Source organism: Ruditapes philippinarum, unplaced genomic scaffold, assembly GCF_026571515.1.
Source record: "Ruditapes philippinarum isolate M1 unplaced genomic scaffold, ASM2657151v2 ctg15999_1_1_1_1, whole genome shotgun sequence".
In the NCBI taxonomy this organism is placed as follows: domain Eukaryota; kingdom Metazoa; phylum Mollusca; class Bivalvia; order Venerida; family Veneridae; genus Ruditapes; species Ruditapes philippinarum.
Window position 1 is genome coordinate 1 of NW_026863291.1, and position 20,624 is coordinate 20,624.

Genomic DNA, 20,624 nt, shown 5'->3' on the forward strand with positions numbered 1-20,624 from the left:
ATTTTAATAGCCTAAACATGTTTTGGACAGTTATGATAGCGCATCTATTTGTGCAAAATTTCAAATGTTTCATGACAGTTTGTCATATAATTCATTTCCGTGTAGGTTCTTGAATATAGTTATATAATTGTTTGTAAACCTCTCTTTTCTGTGCAGTAGTGAATGAAATTAACATATCAACAGACATTGCATTGTTTATCATCATTTTAATAATCTTATCAAGATAAACGTTTGATAGTCGGTGTAAAAGTGCAAACGACACAAGCGTGATAAAGGCACACGCAAATTGTCAAACATTTTACCTTTCCTTTACTTAATTTTTTTGTGGGCGCAATCATTGCATCCAAATCATCTTACTATGAGTTTAACATATGTCTGCCTACGCTGGACAAAATATGTCCTAGACTTTGTCATGATATTCAGGAAATCATAATGACTCTTAATTTTAAAACTACCTGGCCAATTAACTACTTAAATTTCAATTATTTAAATGATCAAATGGTTAAATATATATTTCTACTTAATATTTAAAAAATATCGTGAACTCTTGTAAAGAATCAAATCTACCAAATTAAATAGAACCCTTCCCCTTCACCTGCTGAATTTGTTTAATAGATTCGCCCTGTTTTTAATTTGGTGAGTTCAGTATCAAGATACAAAACTTGAATACCAAGAGTAACGAACTCGCAAGATTGTACAAGGTAGCTTATTTCGGCCTATGCATGTCAAAGATTTATCGATTCCGTGAAAATAGCATGGCGCAAAAGAAAACTGTTGGCGGTCTCAACTTGACATTGTAAATTCGTTAATCAATGACTTAAAACAAAAACGTCTGCTTATCTTTATTAGACATCTTTGTAAGTGTACTACTCAAAATTAATCAATTGCGCAGCTTGCACCGTTACGCATCATTATGAGGGAGATAACCTAAAGTATTCCTTGAAATGTAGTCAACACATTTACTCCTCTTTGATTATTATATAGAAGGTCTATAATGGATTCCAATTATTTTAGTTTAGCATAAATTGTAACAAACAAACACAAGTTTAATGTCGTTGTCTTGACTTTATTTGTTTTAAATAAGTAAAAAGCCTTAAAATACTAGTTTAAAAATTTGGAAGTCCATAATCCTTGGATTAAAATTGCCGACCTTTTACTAGTTTACCAACTTATTTGAAAAACGTTGTCGATTTTAGTTTAACTTTTGTATCAGGTACATAGAATATCAAATATGTCGTGTATACTTTTACTTATTTTATCTATAGAAATACATGCAGTTAGAAAGAAACATTATTTTAAAATTACAAAAGAAACTAATGAATAGCGTATTCAGTGTTTTGGCTGATCTTAGTTTTGATCGTAAATAAAGAGAGCGGATTTAGAAAAAAACGTAGATTTTTGTCTGAACTTTTGCGGAATATAATTACCATTCGAATTTTGAAATGAAATCATTTAAGATCTTTGACAACCCTATTTTCAATAATTTCGCCCTATAAAGCATATATAAAACTGCATATATTTATAAATTAAAGTTTTTCATACAATTCAAGAACGAAAGTTTAATCAGTCAAGAGAAAATAAGGAAAAATGACAAAATGAAAAACTTTCATCCCCTAAGGTTTTGAAACTACGCATCATGTAGATTATGTTTCTTCATTGAAAATGAAGGCAGAATTTAACATTAATTCATTGATGGGTAGTGTTTGTTTATACTCTTGTATGTTAATGATATCGAAATATACTCCGTCATTAGATATTTTAAAATAATCCCTTACATGTTGATGTTCAGATACCGAGGAAATCGGTAATTACTAGTATCTAGAAATGCCAGATTGGCCTATCGGCCTCCGAGATATGACCGCAAATATGTTTTAATTGACGTCAAACTAAACATAAACCACACCAAAAATACATAAAATAAATAATAATAAAAAAATTTATTCGAAATTCCACCTTAGTCCAGAACATTTTACATATAAATAATAATACTATATTGAATTATCCTATATATATATGTATAAGGCAGCTGTTGTAATAAACTCATACGTACAATTTCAACAGTTTCAAATTTCTTAATGCGTGAATTACAAAATCGCATGACGTATCATGATAATCAGTGGCGTCAAATTTGCTGTTGTAACAATCGAAATATTTACTTATTTTCTATCACTATTCAAGCGTTTGGCGAAAGATGTCAAAATTCTCGTGCTACGCTCTAGTATATTTTCTACTATTTCTTATCATTCTTATTTTTATAGATCTGATCAAAAACAAAGGTTCATTACATGCTTTTTTCATTTAGATTTTAAAGATTTACTCATGTGGATTCAAATGTCATGATTAAGCGTCTGTACTGCGATGTGCAACATTGATTAATTAATTAATTAATTAATCAATGCATAAAATAAAGACGTGTTTCAACATAACAACCAAGTAGGAGTGTTTTTTCAATGCTCGATTACACAATGACAAAACATATCTATGATGATATTACAAGCTTGATGTAAGCGACCTTGAAAAGAATTTAAGAAATAAACGTAGAAAAAACGTAGAATTTTTTTTTTCTATTTTCTCCCACTCGTAGCCTCACAGAATAACTTGTTTACGTTATATGCAAATTAACTCAAAATTGTTGCATATAATTTATTTGACTGCGAATGGTTTAAATAATCTGACCAATAACTAATCCATAATTGAGAATACTTATTGTGTTTTTATAAAGGAAACATCTTAATTTTGTTTATAGTAAAATACTCATTACATCGGTGACAGTTTAGAAACAACTTTTTGGGAGTGCCTGACCTTAGCTAATAACCCTAGCTAATAACCATATTTTCCAACCCATGGAAGTTGCTTGGAGGCAACCTGCCAAAACCCTAAGATCACCCGGTTCAGAATAAGCATTTGAAAAAAGTTCTAATAGTCATATTTTTTAATTTTTATAGAACTTCTGCGCATAAATGTTTACCTGTTTAATTCTCAATGCTATTTGCGTCTAGCAGAAAACTAGGGAATAAATTTGCTATTTCTTCGGAGATAATTTAACGTATGTAACCTACAAAACATTTCACAAGTTATATGTTTAAAAAAATCAGCTGGTCATACGTATAAACAGATAATTCAATTCGAAATTGAAGAAATATCATTTTCACTTATATATGTCTGGCCATTTGAAAAAAGCTGATGGCCGCTGAAGTCACAGACTGTTGTTATACATAGACGGTTCATTGGCTATGTTTATGTAACCGGGCGCCCTGATTGGCTAATGATATCATTCAACCTCGCATATTGGTGGAAACAAATTGCCAGTTGACACCTTCTAATATCTTTGGCACAAATGACTTCTCCTTGACATCTTGAGAGAATAAAGAGCAGAATAGGGACCGAAAACAAAGAAATATTTTGATTGAATATTGCCAATATCTTAAAACTACATCGGTATATTGCATCGTACAAAACTTCCCCTACTAAGTTAATGGTACTTAAAATTGATCGGGACCAGTTAACAATTCTTTTAATCTGTCTTTTTTAATAATAAATCTTAACATTATAGTGTGTCCCATAAGCCCGCTGCCCCTATCGTACCGATGCCACATTGTTTCTACAATCAGACTGATGAATCTGTTTTTTAAAGAAGACACTAACATTTCGTTATGTTACTTAAAGACTTTAATTGTTGCATGTACATTCAGACAATCTGTACTTCTCTACTTTGATCAGAACAACTAGCGGCCCATCTAATTGATTTAGGATGTATATTTATATAGCATATTATAAAACATGAAACACGAAGGCAAAAAAGAGAGAAATATTATTCAAACTGAACTCAAATGACATCAAATAACAGTAAAATACTCGACAATTTGAATGATTGAAAATTTAAAAAGCGACCTATGTTCGCCATTCGTTTCATTTTAAATGTTTTTATGGGCGCTTAACGGGGGTAATGTTTTATGTTTACGTAATTAAAATGCAGAGCATGTCAGCCAATGAAAATTCGATATTTTTCTCACTTTTTGTACAATCTAATGAATGTTTAAAATGATCAAACCATTTCGGTAGTGTGATCAGTTTAGCTCGCCATAGATAAGAAACATGAATTCATCAAAGGCTTTTGTGCTGCTGATTATTCTTTTAAATGTTGTGCCTGGACTTTGTCAAACAGAGTGGGTAGAAATTAGCATAGACTTGAGAAGAAGTATCGGATCGGCTGGAGACGCATCTGCTTATCTTGGAGGAACTTATGAAGGCATGTTGAAAGCCTTTGTACAGGTACCTCCAGGCCATGTAGGTTTTGATGTTGTTTTTATACACACATGTTTAATTATACAGACACTATTTATAATTGATAAACATATTGTGTGGTATAATATAATAAGAGCATACATTTGTTATATATTTTTTGTACCAATATTATAAAATTTCTGTTTGAAAGTCATTAATTATCCTGTGCACATACATATATATTTCATTACCAGACGCTTTATCTACATATACTTATGTTTTCCTTCTAGAAAAAAATATTCATACATAATAAAGCACATTACCTAATTGCAAATTCTCGAGCATTCTAATAGATAAAGATGTTTGAGTATATCTTTTTTCGAATGTTCTAATCGTAAATTGTTTCACTTCACTTTAATCTTTTTTGCAGAGTGGCGGTCCGTTTGCTCGTTATTATGTTTACTTTTTTGTCGGGTTTCCGGATGGAGAGGTAGGTTGTTAATGATTATAGTTATTAATCTAAATGACATCAAACAATCAATGAATATAAATTTAAAATTATGTAATAATTTCAATATTCTTCATTTGAAATATTTTCTTTTGTCAACGTATTTGTATATAAATAGTAATAAAGTTACGACAATTGAAGCAAATTTCAATAATTTGGCCTGCACATTCAATGTAAATTAAATCTTGTGGTCATATTGAATAATTCAACATATCGGAATTATCTTGTGTTTTTGTCCAGATATAAATCCAATATGTAAATCAATAAGATAAGTTATGACAATTTGGCAAATTTAAATAGCGATCAAGGTCAGATTTAAATTATTCAGCATCCGGGTATTGTCGCAAGGGTCCTTTTGTCAAAGTATGAAGCATATTCGTAAATAAATAACAAAGTTATGACGATCCGCGCTTATCAATGTTTACGGTCAAGACTTTTTTTTTATAGATCATGCCTATATTTTTATTATTCGAAATGTTAGTTATGTAACAGGTGTACGTCTGTCCAAGTATCAATCAAATCCATAAATAAATAACCGAGTTATGGCCACTTGTTACAATATAAGTGTCATTGGTAAATAAAAGTCAAGGTCAAATTTTACTTAAATCAAATCTTTTTTTTAAATCAATGTCTTGTCCCTAGGATTATTTAATCGAAGTGAAGACAGTCCTTTTATTACTTACAAACATATAGCCGATTATAGCAAACACAAGCAAAATTCAATAATCTTACCTTCAAGGTCAAGGTCATTGATGAGTGATGTCCATGTATAAAAACGATCCATTTGTAAATAACAATGTTAAAGTCAATTATAGCAGCAATCAAGCAACTTATAAACATCTGTCCTTGAAGATCAAGGTCATTTTTGAGCCATGGTCAAGTTAAGTCTGATATGTCTAAAGAGGTGTTTTCTCCTAGTATGAAAACAATCCATAAAGAAATAAAAACAAAAATGGCCAATGTTAAGGATTCAGGACAGCTTGGACGGTCGTGGCAACGGGACATGGCTGTACATTGTCAGTATCTTTTTGTGTAATTACAATATTTTGCTATATTTACCATAATATAAGTCTTTTTGTTGTCATAGCAACCAGTATTTTCAATACATGAAAAAATAAAAAAGAATCATAATCTCCTTACTGTCATCTATCCATGTTTTCATTTTCATTATAATATGTCAATACTTTTAGAATTATCAGCTGGTACATATTTTGCGGACGGACAGACAGACGGACAGTCGGTCGGACCGACGGACCGACGGAGTGCATAGAAATCTCAAATAAAAACGAAAATACATGGGTTTTTTCGACTTAAAGGAAATAGAATCATCGAGCGTTTCCATTTCAGATAAGAATGTGTAAAGGTATTGTTTTGTGGAGATTCCCATCGTTTGAAAGGATAACTGAACTGGCGAGGTGTGGTTTGTAGATAACAAATCAAAAGTTCACAGACAAAGGATTTCACCATTAGTAATCCGGATCAGTCGCCTTGATCAAGAAAGGATTTCACAATGTTCAGTCAGGACACTTTATATTATTATTCAGAAAAAATGTTTACAAATTATTCACATCATTAATAAATAGGAACTTACAATATCCTTATCATGACAATATGTCTTTGTAAATGAAAGCAAACATAAATCAAAGCACAGAAGGCGCTGAATTTGTTTGGGTCTCAGAATGTCAGAAAGGTGAAGGTTGTGAGATTATAAACCAATTTTTTTGTATAGTGCCACCAAAGCTTTCCAGCGCTTTAATTGTAGTAAATTGGCTATAAGACAAATTGCAACACTGATATTCAATTCAATGTTTATTGACTTAAACAATTTGAAAAAAAAATAAGTTGCCTTAACTGGGATTTGAACTCCAGACTTCTCGCTTTCTAAGCGAGCGTACAAACCCCTCGGCCACGGTGAAGTTATATGTTAAGTGCCTGAAGAAAACCATATTATTCTAAATTAGGGTTTGTAACGACGCAAACTGTTGTTTAACACAGATATAAATAATTTTAGAACTACCTATAAGCATGTATATCTATAAAGAATAAAACAATATTAGAAATCTTCGACCATTCGGGAACTATTTTGCTTGAAAATTAATGCGCCTGTCATTTGACCATCTTTACGCAGTGATTTCCCCTGAATATTTTGGTGTTAGTGTACATATGAAGGGAAGTAACCGCTTCAAAAAAGCGGACTACTTTCGGCATTTGCAATTAACAGCATCAGAGTCTGAAATTTCGCTACCATTATTTGTTTGGTCTGACGACCCAAACAAATAAAAACGCTAAACTTTGTAAGGTTTGCTGCATTCATCAATCATCAATTGCGCATGCGCATAATATTAAAGTTGAAATTGCCTTAAAACTGTAATCATTCATCAGTTTTTAAATTTTCGTTGAAATGAAAATTTTGCTTGGGGCAACAAATCAACATAAATGAAGATTTACTTATTCATTATTTTAATTCTCAATCGCATTATGATAATTAAAAACTAGTCATAGTTCACAAGAAATTGTGGCAGTTGTCACGTGACTACCGGTGAAATATGAGGCACTCGGTAGGAAAATTGACTATTTCTGTATATCAAGCGGGGTTATAAACTGTTTCAGCTTTAAAGTAGTTGAAGTAGATTATTATTATTATAATCTTATATATTGGCGTTACAGACAGGTTTCAAAATTCTTACATTTGTTTTATATGCAAATACGTAAACTTAGAAGTTGCAACATTACACACCAGAATGTCGTAAAGAACATCTGACACAGGCAGCACGCGCCACAACATTACCCACCAGAATGCCGTTAAAGAACAGTGCGCTCCGTGATTAGAAGGTACAACATTGCACACCAGGATGTCGTAAAGACCATATGACACAGTCTTAGATATAATAATAGATCGCATAAAGCAGTCATGTATACATGGCATTGCACCTCAAGGTTTTATATGGACAAGACATTATAGTGAGATTTCTACAATGTATTAAAAGACCATGAGGACAATGTATTAAACATAAATGTCCAGTAGATTATTCACGTATATAAAACTCTCTGTATCCGTATTGTTGCTGTTAAAGTTTCAGCATACTTGCATTTATTACAGTTTCCAATCGGTTCTTTATAAAAATACATATAACATAAAAGGGAAGTATTTGATCGCATCATTTACAATAATATTGACTCAACACCTAAGGTCGTCAGTACACCTACAAAAACGAAGGCATTATTTTTCAAGAACTTGGACTGCTTTTTCATTGATTGTCTGATTTCTAAAAAACCCTTCAGATGTTCTATTCTTTTCCCGTAAATGTCCTCAATTGTTTTTTTATACTGTTGCCTATCTTTTGAGATAAGAAATGTATCTAACCTGATTTTACGAAACGGAATTAAGAAACAGAAACACAGCAGATAAATCATTTTGAAATAAAGACTTTCTGGCATCTTGCTTTATATCTATTTACATTGCGTTTTTCATTATAAATTGAATTTAAATTGTTATATGGTGATATCTAATTTTTACAATTTATCTAATGCCTTTACTTGATTAATCAAATAGTACAAAAATAAACTGTTGTTGATTTACAATTACCAGTTTCAGAATCAAAATACAAAAAAAAAATAGAAAAAAAGCAAAAAAAAAAGCAACAACAGGCAAGCGTTAACGGAACTAAGGTAGAAAAGCCTAAAACTTAAAAGTTTAATTTTCTTACATAGATTTGTCAGGGCACTTAAAACAGAAAGATTTGCAAAAGATTATCAAAAACTTACTCCGAAAATCGTATTTTTATGCTTTTTAGCCCGATTTGAGTCAACGCCATTGTGACAGTTATTTACTTTCAATGATACTCGTATTTTACAGTAAAGTAGTTTTTTCTTAGATTTTTTCCATCTAAGACGCATACGAAATGCGCATGGTTACATATTACATACATTCAAATGAATTTAAACATCATGTGACATTCAAAGTTTACATAATTTCGTAGCTAAGTGTCAAACAATAATACAAATACAATTTCGAATAGCATTTACAAGTGCAATAGTAACTTAAAGGAAATAAATCTATGTTACAAACAAGTAAAAATAAAATCTGTTATCATGTCTGAAGATTCAGTTTCACTTAATTTTTATTTCCTTGCGTTTAAATGTATGTGGATATGAAATAGAATTTCCAAAATGTATTGAAAGAGTTGAATATCATCTTCTTTTAAAATGGCAACAAACAAACGTAAATTCAACGCATACAATTTGGTCAAGAAATACTTAAGACTCATAATGCCCCGGAAATGATTTTAATTTTTATTTTTCAAAAGCTTTTTTGGTGACCTGCGCAAATTAAAAAAATGACTCAATGGTCAATCGCTGAAACCAAATTTCTTTTGTTTCAATTTATTTAAGATTAGTACAACTATAGAAAGCAAGCTGTAATTATATAGTCAGAACATGACGTCTTGCACATTTTGCTATTTCTATTAGAAATAATTTCACTTTAAATGCTCCATTGTTCCGATGATAATTATCTAACATGTTCTAAAACCGTTTTATTTGTTTGGGTCGTCAGACCAAACAAATAATGGTAGCGAAATTTCAGAGTCTGATGCTGTTAATTGCAAATGCCGAAAGTAGGCCGTTTTTTTGAAGCGGTTACTTCCCCTTATATGTACACTAACGCCGAAAAATTTCAGGGGAGATCACTGCGTAAAGATGGTCAAATGACAGGCGCATTAATTTTCAAGCAAAATAATTCCCGAATGGTCGAAGATTTCTAATATTGTTTTATCCTTTATAGATATACATGCTTATAATAAGCTCCATGATTATTAACATCTGTGTTAAACAACAGTTAGCGTCGAAATGATAAGGGTTACAAACCCTAATTTAGAATAATATGGTTTTTTTCAGGCCTTTTACATATAACTTCACCGTGGCCGAGGGGTCTGGAGTTCAAATCCAGGAAGGCAACTCTTTTTTTTTCAAATTGTTTAAATCAAATAAACATTGAATTGAATATCAGTGTTGCAATTAGTCTTAAAGCCAATTAACTAAAACCAATTAAAAAACAAGGAAATGCTTTAGGAAATCCGCCCATGCATTTACTTGTTTGTAAAGCAAACACATTGTTTTGGCACAGACAAGTGGTATCACATCAGCTACTTTTACAGTAAAAAAAAACGATAAGTCGTTACTCTTTTCTGCTGGTTGTCTGACCTCATACATTATTTGCTGTGTAAATAAAGAATGGGTCGTCTGTAATAACGATTTTAATCTTTAATTTAACCCACATCAGACAGATTTTTCTTGGTTATAACATTGACTGAAATGTTTTAGGTATAATGCGAAATTATCATATCAATCATTCAAAATATTACTTCTGTTATTTCAACGCTGGAAAGCACTGGTGGCACTATACAAAAACAAATTGGTTTATAATCTCACAACCTTCACCTTTTTGACATTCTGAGACCCAAACAAATTCAGCGCCTTCTGTGCTTTGATTTATCATGTTTTCAAAAGAGAATTTTATTATAAAACATATAAACTTTTGTATTTGTATGCAAAAATAGAATTTTATTTTATGATTGTTGATACATTTCTACTTGACAACCGATCTCGGACATTGTGTCTAATAGTCATTTTTCGTGGGCCGTTGAGTCAACTATAACATGGATTCAATGAAACCGAGTTTGCAATTTTTATGTAATTTTGCTTTAAAATGCTTCTAAGGGATCACGTTGTTCCAGATATTTAGTGGTGAAAAGGGTAATTACTTGTTAGATATGAAGGAAAGCCGGTTAGATTGATTGGCCACGAAAAAGATGACCAAATTTTGTTAAAATCGACGTGAAACCCGGAACAGAACTAACATAATATCAAATTTATTCCTCCTCAGACCAGATTTTTGTTTTCATGTAACTCATATGTCATGATAATTATATTATATTATCATTTGATAATATAATATTTCTCATAATTCCTTTTTTAGTATCTGATTAATCATAGGTTAAGATGTAAAACAAATACATGCATTTCGCCAGATTTAACAACTTCTGTTCATATTTAATGATAAAGTGTCTTGATTGCGGTGTGCAACCACAATGATGCACCTGTAAAATAAAACATTTATACATAATAAAACATTAAAAAAACAAATTATTATTGCTTTAACATTTTGTATGCGTGATGACAAAAAGGCAAAACAAAATTATTATAATATTTCAAATCCGGTGTAATTGTAAATACAGCTAATACGCTTTACCTTTTATTATCTGTTTACATCAATATTGACAAATAGGGGTGTCTTAAAGTGTCGCCTAAATCTTTTACCACCTAATCAATCACTCATTTTTAAAGCGTTAAGCATAATAGTTTAGTGGCAGAGTGTTTGCTCTGTGAGTGTAGCCCTGGTTCTAATCCTAAAAAAGACATGTTTTTTATCTTTTTTATTTTTACTTTTAATTTATTTTTTTACAAAGAACTGGATTTTAGTTCCACGTGAATTCCATCACACAATGCTATTTGAGAACAATTAGTTAAACACACATTCCCATTCAACAGGTTAACTATAAGACAACACAATCGTGAGTAGGGTCATAAATGACCAATGGAAATATATATAGTTATTATTAATATATATATATATATTATATATATATATAGTTTATAAAAATGAGCCAAATTGTTCAAAATGTGGCGAACAGAATTCAGAGTTTCAAACAGAATAAAATTGATGATACTATTCAATCTGTTCAATGACAGTTAAAAATCACATACATTCAATTTTCATTAACCGTCATAAGTTTAACTTCAAATTGTGCATAATAAAGGAGAAAATGAAAAGTAACGTGACACACTATAGATTATATTCTCAAAGTAAAAACCATTCTGAAAAATATGCAGAGTTGCAGATTTGAACTCGAAAAAATACATGTTCATAACCTGAAAGTTTCATAATCTGAAGTCTCTAACTACTACGCTTATCAGATTTACGTGTCTATTTTCACTTTAATTTATTCTTCAAAATTGCAATAGAAATGCAAAATGTAATAATTGAAAAACTGAACAACCCATTATGTCATAATGGTACGACCGATTAATGTAAACGGTATCGTGTTCGACTGCTACCTTCTTTTATTTTAATAAAAATAAAATGAAGAAACAAAAGGAAAAAAGATTATTGACTATTTTATTTTCCGCATTACTATGTCTTGCCCCTATGTTTATGCAAATACTTGAATTTGCCAAATTAGTGTTGCGTCCATTAACATTTGAATCATCGAATTAGAACTAAATCCTTTTACTTTTTACTTATAGCTAATTTTAAATTTGAAATACGTAATGAGTTTTATGAGGAACCATCTCAATGCTGTCTAAAATGAAATGCGAATAAATTCAGTGAAAATTTAAAAGACATTTTTGGACTGACGAAATTAGAGTGCCTGACCATAGTTACCTTTCAAATAATTACTTTAACGAATTTTTTTAACTTCAAGGCAAAATTCGGAAGCCAAAGATCATCCAGATAAACATACGCGTCTGAAAATAGTTCTAATAGGAACATTTTTATAGAACTACCTCGCAAAAGATATTAAAATGCGTATTGCGTCTAGAAGAAATGTACATCCGAGTGCGAGCGTCATTCGTTGTATTTCAGTGCGCCATAATGCACTTTACCGGTATTTTTTTTACAACGCATTGTTTACAGCGCGAAATAATTTAAAAGATAATGATGAAAATAGCATTTTTCTTTTAACTATTAATAAATGCTTAAGAATATATTCGATAAATGTCGATCTATCCATTACTTTTGATGATTATTTTGTAAAGAAAAATAGTTTTTCTATCCAAAACATTTCTTGGATTTATTTTAAATAAATTGTAACAAAATAGCAATGAAAGTATGATAATACTTTGAGTCTTTAAATTAGTATTAGTATCAATGTAGTCTTAACTAACAAATGTTAGGAAATAGGAAATTATGATATTAGTCATTATACTTAAACTACTTTCAACATTAACTTTCATTTCCTTAAGGCTGGTCAATTCTTTTTAATCTGTCTATTATCTGTCTGTAATAATCAGCATTATTTCTAAACAAAACCACTCGAGATAACGTTGCGTATTGTAACGAAATACGTATACTTTTGTTTGTTTGTTTCATTTAACGCCTTTTCCATATATTATTTCAGTCATAAAGGCGGGTAGTTTCCTTGCCATCGTTCCTGGAGAGTAACACCAGTACTAGACTACCTTCCTCCTTGCTAAACTACCAAAGCATCTCCCGGGGATCGAACCCACGCCAGAGAGGTAACTGGATTAGAAGTCATCGACTCTAACCACTCGACCACGGAGGCAGTTAAATACGTATATACCTAGACAATCAGTACTACCGTACTCGTCCCCTGTATTGACTTGGAATTAATTTGTATGTAGCTGACAAATAGATACGTCATTGTTACTAAATGTATGATCCAAAATGTAATTATCATCATATGACAAACAAAATCACTCTGCTATTTTAATGATTGACAATATGAAAGCCAAAGAATAGTCGCCGTTTTGTTTTATTCTAATCAGACATCGTAGGGGCGCTACATGGGTATAATCGTCTATGTATACGAAAGTAGAGCTTGTCAGCCAATGAAAATTCGATATTTTTGCATCATTTTGTACAATCTAATGAATATTTAAAAGATTTAAACCATAATCAATTCGGCAGTGTGTTACGAGTGAATAGTCTAAGAAAATCGATATAAAAACCTCGAACAATTTTTTTGATGATCATTGTTTTGAATGCCATGTCAGGACATTGTCAAGAGTGGAGAGAAGTTAGTATACATTTGGGAAGAAGTATCGGATCTGCTAGAGCTGCATCCGATTTTCTTGGAGGAACATATGTAGGCATGTTGAAAGCGCTTGCGCAAGTTCAAGTCCCTGTAAGTGTTACACGTTTTATACACTATATTATATATAATTACGTTATTTTTGTATTGATTTGAATACTGTGTGATATAGAATTTGAAATAGAATTACAAGGTTTTATACGTATATATGTTGTATTTCGTGCGTTTCATTATTTGTTTACGGGGACTCTAGGTCCATGAACATGTGGTTAAAATCATTATAAGATTTGACGACCTCGTTGGCACTTGTGTAATGCATGTGCTAGCAACGTCTACTCAGGTGTCCGCATGCATTAAGGGACAATTAAAGTGTAACTTTTAAGCCGACATAAATAAATTTGTATCACTTACCTACCAATATAATCTTATATATGAATAAAAGATTGTTGAAGGTTATTCATAAACATCATCATACGCAATTTTAAATTTCATTTTAAAAGTAAATATATCTTTTAGAATTACACACATAACTTCATAGTAGTGTTTATAAACTTAAATATCTATAACCAAACTAATAAAATGACAAATCTTAAGACGCTACCTTACGCACTTCTGCACAAATATATCTTTAACATACGCTTCGTAAAAGAAATTCAAAAAACAACATTTTTAGAAGATCCTTTTTGGAAAGTTCTCAGCCATAAATTGTTTATTTTTACGTCCATCATGCAGGGTGACGTCACAACGAGTCGTTATTATGTCTACTTTTTTGTCAGTTTTCGGAGTGGACAGGTAAGCCCGCTTATGGTCATATGTAATTTATCTAAACGCTAACAATGAGAAATATGTATTTTCTATGAACGTAGATACATATTTATTTACATTGTTTGTTTTTTTAATATTCTTCAATTGAAAAACACATTGAAATGAATGATTCTATGTCGGTTGAAAGAATCTCTGCATGCCATATCTATAATTATGTCTCAATAAGAATGAATATAATTATCATCATTATCATTTTGCTTACTTTTTTCATCATATGCATTAGAGCCTTAAGTTGTGTAGGTCTGTTTATAGTAGCAAAAACCTCACTTGCACAAAAGTTGAAAATGTTTGAAATAACAAGAAGAAATAAAAGCATGTACATGTACATGTAATTGTTTCAGTTTGAAATAAAACAAGATTTCTTGATTTGTTGACATTATGTAAAGTTAATTAAATGATCGAGTGTTATAATTTCAGATTAGAATATGCAAAGCCATAGTATTGTGGAGATCCCAACAAACTTTTGAAATAATAACTGAACTGGCGAGGATGGTTTGTAGATCAAAACAAATCAAAAGTTCACAATCAGACAAATTACTTCACAATTTGTACCCCGGGACAGTTACATTGCAACTTGTATATATCAGATTGCTGAGTGTTTTGATATTCTTTCTCTTTTTGTATCATAGTTTGGGGACCTTTCTATTGAAAGTGTGTAAGAGTTTAATCGCATACATACATATACGTGCACTGTGCGTTAACTGGAGAGCAGGACTATTAGTTACCGGCACTCCAGAGTAAGCCAATTTGTTGGGTCATTTTTTTCTGGGGTTTAATTATTGTGACGGTAGAAAAAGGGAAAGCGGTAGAAATATCATATTCAGATGCTCGTTCATTGGTTTTTTTTTCTTGGGTTTCATATTGTTACAACAACATAGAACGTGTTTTTATGTTTGACTATGATACAAAAGAGAAAGGCCATCAAAACACTCGGCAATCTGATTAATACACGGAGAATACGACCCTCTTACAAACCAAATAGCCTCGTGTTTCCATGCTCTTTCTATTACGTATCGAAGACGGAAATTAAATTACGTTCCCTGTCGTCACAATATAAAAATCCAGAAAAAGTAAATTATGTTCGAGCATTTGAATATGACTTTTCTATCGCTATTATCTCTCCCTGTCGTCGCAATAAGTAAACCCCACAAAAGCCAATCAAAGAGCATGTTCGAGACAGACAGTGAGTGATGGTAACTAATACCTGCTTCCTAATTAACACACTCTGTGTGAATTGGTATACTTCTATACGATTTTACTCTGACATCATGACAATAGTGAGGTCTCCAAACTAAGATACAGAATCTAAAAAAAAACAATTTACTGTACAATGTTCTGTCAGATTATTCCATATTAGCATTAAGGAAAAAAAACGTTTACAATTTTTTCACGTCATTGTGCTTGTTTGTTAATAAAAGCTAATAAAGAAAACGTTAAACCTTTGTGGAGTCTGCTGTTTCATAATCAATTAAAAATCTGCATAATATTTGACAAAAAGCTTTTATTTTCAATCATTTTCTTTTTAAGTTCTCGTTGAAATGAAAATTTTGCTGGATTTCGTATCCTAGAAATCAAATCGACAAAAGGACATATTTAATTTGTATATAGCAAGTACAAAAATGTTTATCTCAATGTTTCCTGCAGTGACAGTCAACAAGTGTTGCCTTTAAGGCTTTTGTGGCTTTTTTGAAGTATAATCATAATAACTTAAACACATATCATCTGACAAGCATTCAACATGTAAACACTACGTTGCTGAAACAAAATTTTCTTATTTGATAATTGCAATAAAAGTTTTTTATATTTTACAAATCAATTATTAACTTACTCTTTCTTTTTCTATGCCCAATTGCATACTTAATATGTCAATTAAAAAAAAGTTATCATAGTTTACAATAAATTTCCTCTAAGCAGAACATGATATACTGCACGTATCAATATGTGTGGCAGTTGTCATGTGACATACGGTGAAATTCAAGGAACATGGTAGGGAATTGGACTGTCGACTGTATATATATATATACAGTCGACAGTCCAATTCCCTACCATGTTCCTGTAGTAGGAGTAGTAGTGGTATTGGTAGTGGAAGCGGTGGTGGTTGGGGTAGAAGTAGTAGTAGGCGTGGCCGATTGCAATATTATTACATGTGTTTCATATATATGTACTTAAACTAACGAAAGAGGATCATGTAATTCAAATAAATGTCCAGTAGATTATTCACGCATATATAACCCGATAAAATAATATATAACAATACAAAAATAGAAATACACACAGAAGGGAAAACATAAAGAATTATCCCATGATAAGGTACACTGTAAAGACAATCGGAACGTCCTCGGCTATTATCTTTAATAACCTCGGAGTTAATACGGATTGAAAGTAATTCTACCACGTGGTTTCAAATGTGAACAGAAACAGAGACTGAAATCTTCGATAATGTAAAACAAATATTTGACATCCAAAAGAAAAATAATAAGCCTGTGTCGATACAATTATGATTGAACAGGGCCTTTTCAAATATAAAGACCCTGGATTGAAATTTGTCTGAATCTATGAATTTACTTTGGTGGCCTTTTATTTTATATATTAGGAAAGAAAACTTGTCAACAACTCCCAGCGTAAAATTACCAAGTGTTTACATGTTCAGTTTCTTAGCGTAGGTAAGGCCGAAATACAGTAAGCGTTCTGTGTATTCATGCCGTTGTGGCCTTATCCGAAAACTGACGGAAAGGGCCGACAAGTTAGGTTTGCCGTACATATACAGTTAAATACACATCTCTGTCCGTTTTCCTTTGTTAGTGCCTCAACGGTGGGGAAGAAAAACATTATCGCTAACTGACAGCTTACGTGCTCATATATTGACAACGAAGTTTTAAGCATAAAATGACATTTAAAAAAATATATAAAAATATGTTATGATAAATAATTACACGCAGAATGGCCAGTCGTCATTTATATCCAATCACTAATAAACGTATTATGTCCCTTCTTAAAGAGTACTTCTCAGTCGTGATATTCATGAACTACAAGCATATAATCCAGATTAATTAAGTAATTTTCAACATTTGACTGATATCTTACTTGCCTAATCAAATAGTAAAAAGATAGACCATCATGTTTTTTGTGTTTTTTTTTCAAAATAAAAACAAAATTAGAACAAAGAAACAAGTCTAAAAACACTAAGGTCTAAAAGCCTAAAAATAAAATTTGAATTTCTTACATAGATCTGTAACGACACTTAAAACAGAAAAATATGTATAAAATATTAAGATATATAGTTTCAAATAAATTAAAAATCGTATTTTCATGGCATTCTGAATCCGATTTGAGTGCAAAGCGCATTACATTTTCCTGGATTTTTTTTAATTATCTAAACGTTTGCAGTCAAGGCTCAAATGGTGCATAAATCGTGGAATATTATTTCCAGTCCCTTTATGTAAAAAACGTCAGTGGAATCCCTTTGAATACACAGTTCCATTTTTATTTTTTCTAAAATAATACATCACGATTAAAATGACGATGCAACAATATCAAGCATATTAAAATTTGCAAGAACTAAATAAGACATAAATCAGAACATTAAACATATCATCGTCTGTCATAGGTTTTGTTAATAGTATATATAAATACGGGAAATTTGTTAATTCAGCGGGATACACCAGAATGAGTAGTGTCATTGTTATTTTAATAAAGAAATAAACGTTATATGCACTTATGGAGCTTAAAGCTTGTTTAATTTTAATATTGCTGACACATTTTGTTGTTGCACCAATACCATCTTCAGAATGGCGTGAGGCTAGCATACAACTATGGCGGACTGTCGGATCCGCTCATTTTGCAGCAGATTTCCTTGGTGTGACATTTAAAAATATTATTTCAGCTCACGAAAGGAAAAATGTACGTTTTCTTTTGCATTTTTGATAAATTATTAAATATGTAAGATGCATTTCATATATATATATATATATATATATATATATATATATATATATATATATATATATATATATATATATATATATATATATATATATATATATATATATATATATATATATATATATATATATATATATATATATATATATATATATATATATATATATATATGTTTTTTATATGTAATATGATTTAAGAGTTACCATGATATTATTTGGTCAACCTGAGAGGAAATTTTATTTTACTGAGAAGGACCAACTAAATTTCAAGAATTTTATATGAATTCACAATAGTATTGATAAGAAAGACTTAAGCATAAACTGTCCGCAGTAATGAATATGTCATTTGTAACGCTTAAGTGATATGAAAAACATGTTCATGCATACCCTCGATCTAAGAAAAGTTTTCTTTTGCTATTACTCACATTTCATTGAAAAATGGGACATCCTTATTTTACTACTTTTCAAACGTATTCTGAAATTCATGTTCACAACAAGTATAATTTAGATCATCGTTTGCGGTACAAAAGATTAGTATTTTAGATTAGCTTGTATTATTCCTAATTATTTTGATTTAATGATTATATAACGTGCTCCGGTTGAGGCGGTATTTCTCCTCGAACATTTAATAATTATAAAAGTCATCTGCCTTTTACCATGTGAGATAGAGTCGTTCACATAAAAGAAATTCGTTATTACCGGTTTGAATTCAAGGAAAGCCGGTTAAGATGCGTTATAATAGAAATAAGAATAAACAAGACACGTGCTACTATTTTTATTGATGAACAATTGTTTAACCCTAACTTATATTCAAAAATTCAAAAATATATGTAATTTAATAATCCAATTTCTGCTTATTTTGATGGTATCTGGCGTACACTAATTTGAATAACTTAAACTATGTTATATAAATATACAATCTTTGAAGTAAGAGAATATGACATTCACTCAGTACTAAATTTACGGAACGTCGGTGGTTCTACTCAGGTGCCCGTTCGTGCCTGAAATACTGCACGGAAGGGCACCTGAGGTCTTCCTCCACCAGTAAAGCTGGAACATCGAGATATGACCTATACTGTGTCGATGTGACGTAAAACCAAAAAAAAAAAAAACAGTTCTAAATTAATGTTATTATTAGCTATTCGACCACATTTTAAAGATGAAAATGATCCTTTACAAAACAATAAGATATGAACATGTCGTTCAAGTAATTGTGAAACCAATTAGCCGTGTTTTTTTAGTTGCCCTATATCAATATTTTAATTTACTTTTTCCTCTCTCTCTTTTAGCCGAGGCCAAGGACTGCTGAGTATCGGGTACAGTTTACAGCTACATGCAATACCGGTGAAACAGTAAGTCTACAATATGCAAATTGCACAGGGATTTGCTTGATTAATACCAAAACGCATATTTTAAGATGACCGTTTATCATTTCACTTCTTGATAACTAGTGATAGATTCAGACTCTTTGCTATTTATTGTTTCACAACTTTATTATGTTTTGTACCAAACAATTTTCCATTGTAAATTATGTTCATGTGGAACCTTTAAAAAGATACCCACCCGCTAAGCTGAATAAGGAACGCACCGGAATTGTGAACTACGGGTCGCTGGTAAAAACCACGGGTTGGGGAAAATTTTCCTTGGCCTGTGATCTCGGGCATATAATCTCATCGCCATTTGTCCTTCACTGCTAATTAAGAAATAATACGGGATAAGCAGTCGGTCACTTGCGGAGAAATTTGTAAAATTATAAAAGTTAGGTAAGTTCAGGTAAGATAGATTGACAGCCGAGATATGATGAAAATATGTAAAAAAAAAGGCGTTTAAAACGAATAAGCAAACAATCTGACTAAAGTTCTGGGGCCGTATTCATAAAGAATCTTAAGTTTTAAGGGAAGAAAATCCTTAAGTCCAATAATTTCCCTAAGGTAAAAATTTCCTTAAATATTTCCCTTAAATATCACCTTAGGTGTTTTCTTAGGTAAGAAAAATCTTAAGGGAAAAAAATCCTTAAGTCAAAAATTTCGTTTAAATTTCATCGGTCTTTCCGTGTTAACCGACTGCCAGAGAAAATCCAAGATGGCGGACACTGACTTTGGAAATCGACACAGGGAATTGAAATGTCGCGTGAAATGGATTTATTAGCGGATATGTTACGGATTATACAACGGTATTTCAGGAAAATGGAGGTTCAACACTAGTGACATGGTTTGGGGCATATGTTCGAGGATCTTATGCTTCAAAAACATGTCGTTTTTGTTGACTTCACATGTTCAACGATAATTTTTT

At 31.2% G+C, this 20,624-nt stretch overlaps 3 protein-coding genes across 3 annotated transcripts; all 3 read left to right on the forward strand.

Annotated features, from left to right (window-relative positions):
- The first annotated feature begins 4,023 nt into the window (after nt 1-4,023).
- On the forward strand, nt 4,024-6,417 carry LOC132721735 (uncharacterized). The gene is made up of 3 exons (XM_060706103.1): nt 4,024-4,287; nt 4,655-4,714; nt 6,080-6,417. Exons 1-3 carry the CDS (start codon nt 4,096-4,098, stop codon nt 6,158-6,160), a joined length of 333 nt encoding a protein of 110 aa, XP_060562086.1. The 5' UTR covers nt 4,024-4,095; the 3' UTR covers nt 6,161-6,417.
- Nucleotides 6,418-12,932: 6,515 nt separating this feature from the next.
- Nucleotides 12,933-15,149, forward strand: LOC132721736 (uncharacterized). The gene is made up of 3 exons (XM_060706104.1): nt 12,933-13,659; nt 14,299-14,358; nt 14,809-15,149. Exons 1-3 carry the CDS (start codon nt 13,501-13,503, stop codon nt 15,130-15,132), a joined length of 543 nt encoding a protein of 180 aa, XP_060562087.1. The 5' UTR covers nt 12,933-13,500; the 3' UTR covers nt 15,133-15,149.
- Nucleotides 15,150-17,789: 2,640 nt separating this feature from the next.
- LOC132721737 (insoluble matrix shell protein 2-like) lies at nt 17,790-19,684 on the forward strand (the record flags this gene model as incomplete). The annotated part of the gene is given in 2 exon segments (XM_060706105.1): nt 17,790-18,291; nt 19,622-19,684. Coding segments are annotated over 2 exon segments (246 nt in total), but the record flags the coding sequence as incomplete, so codon positions are not given.
- Nucleotides 19,685-20,624: the final 940 nt, after the last annotated feature.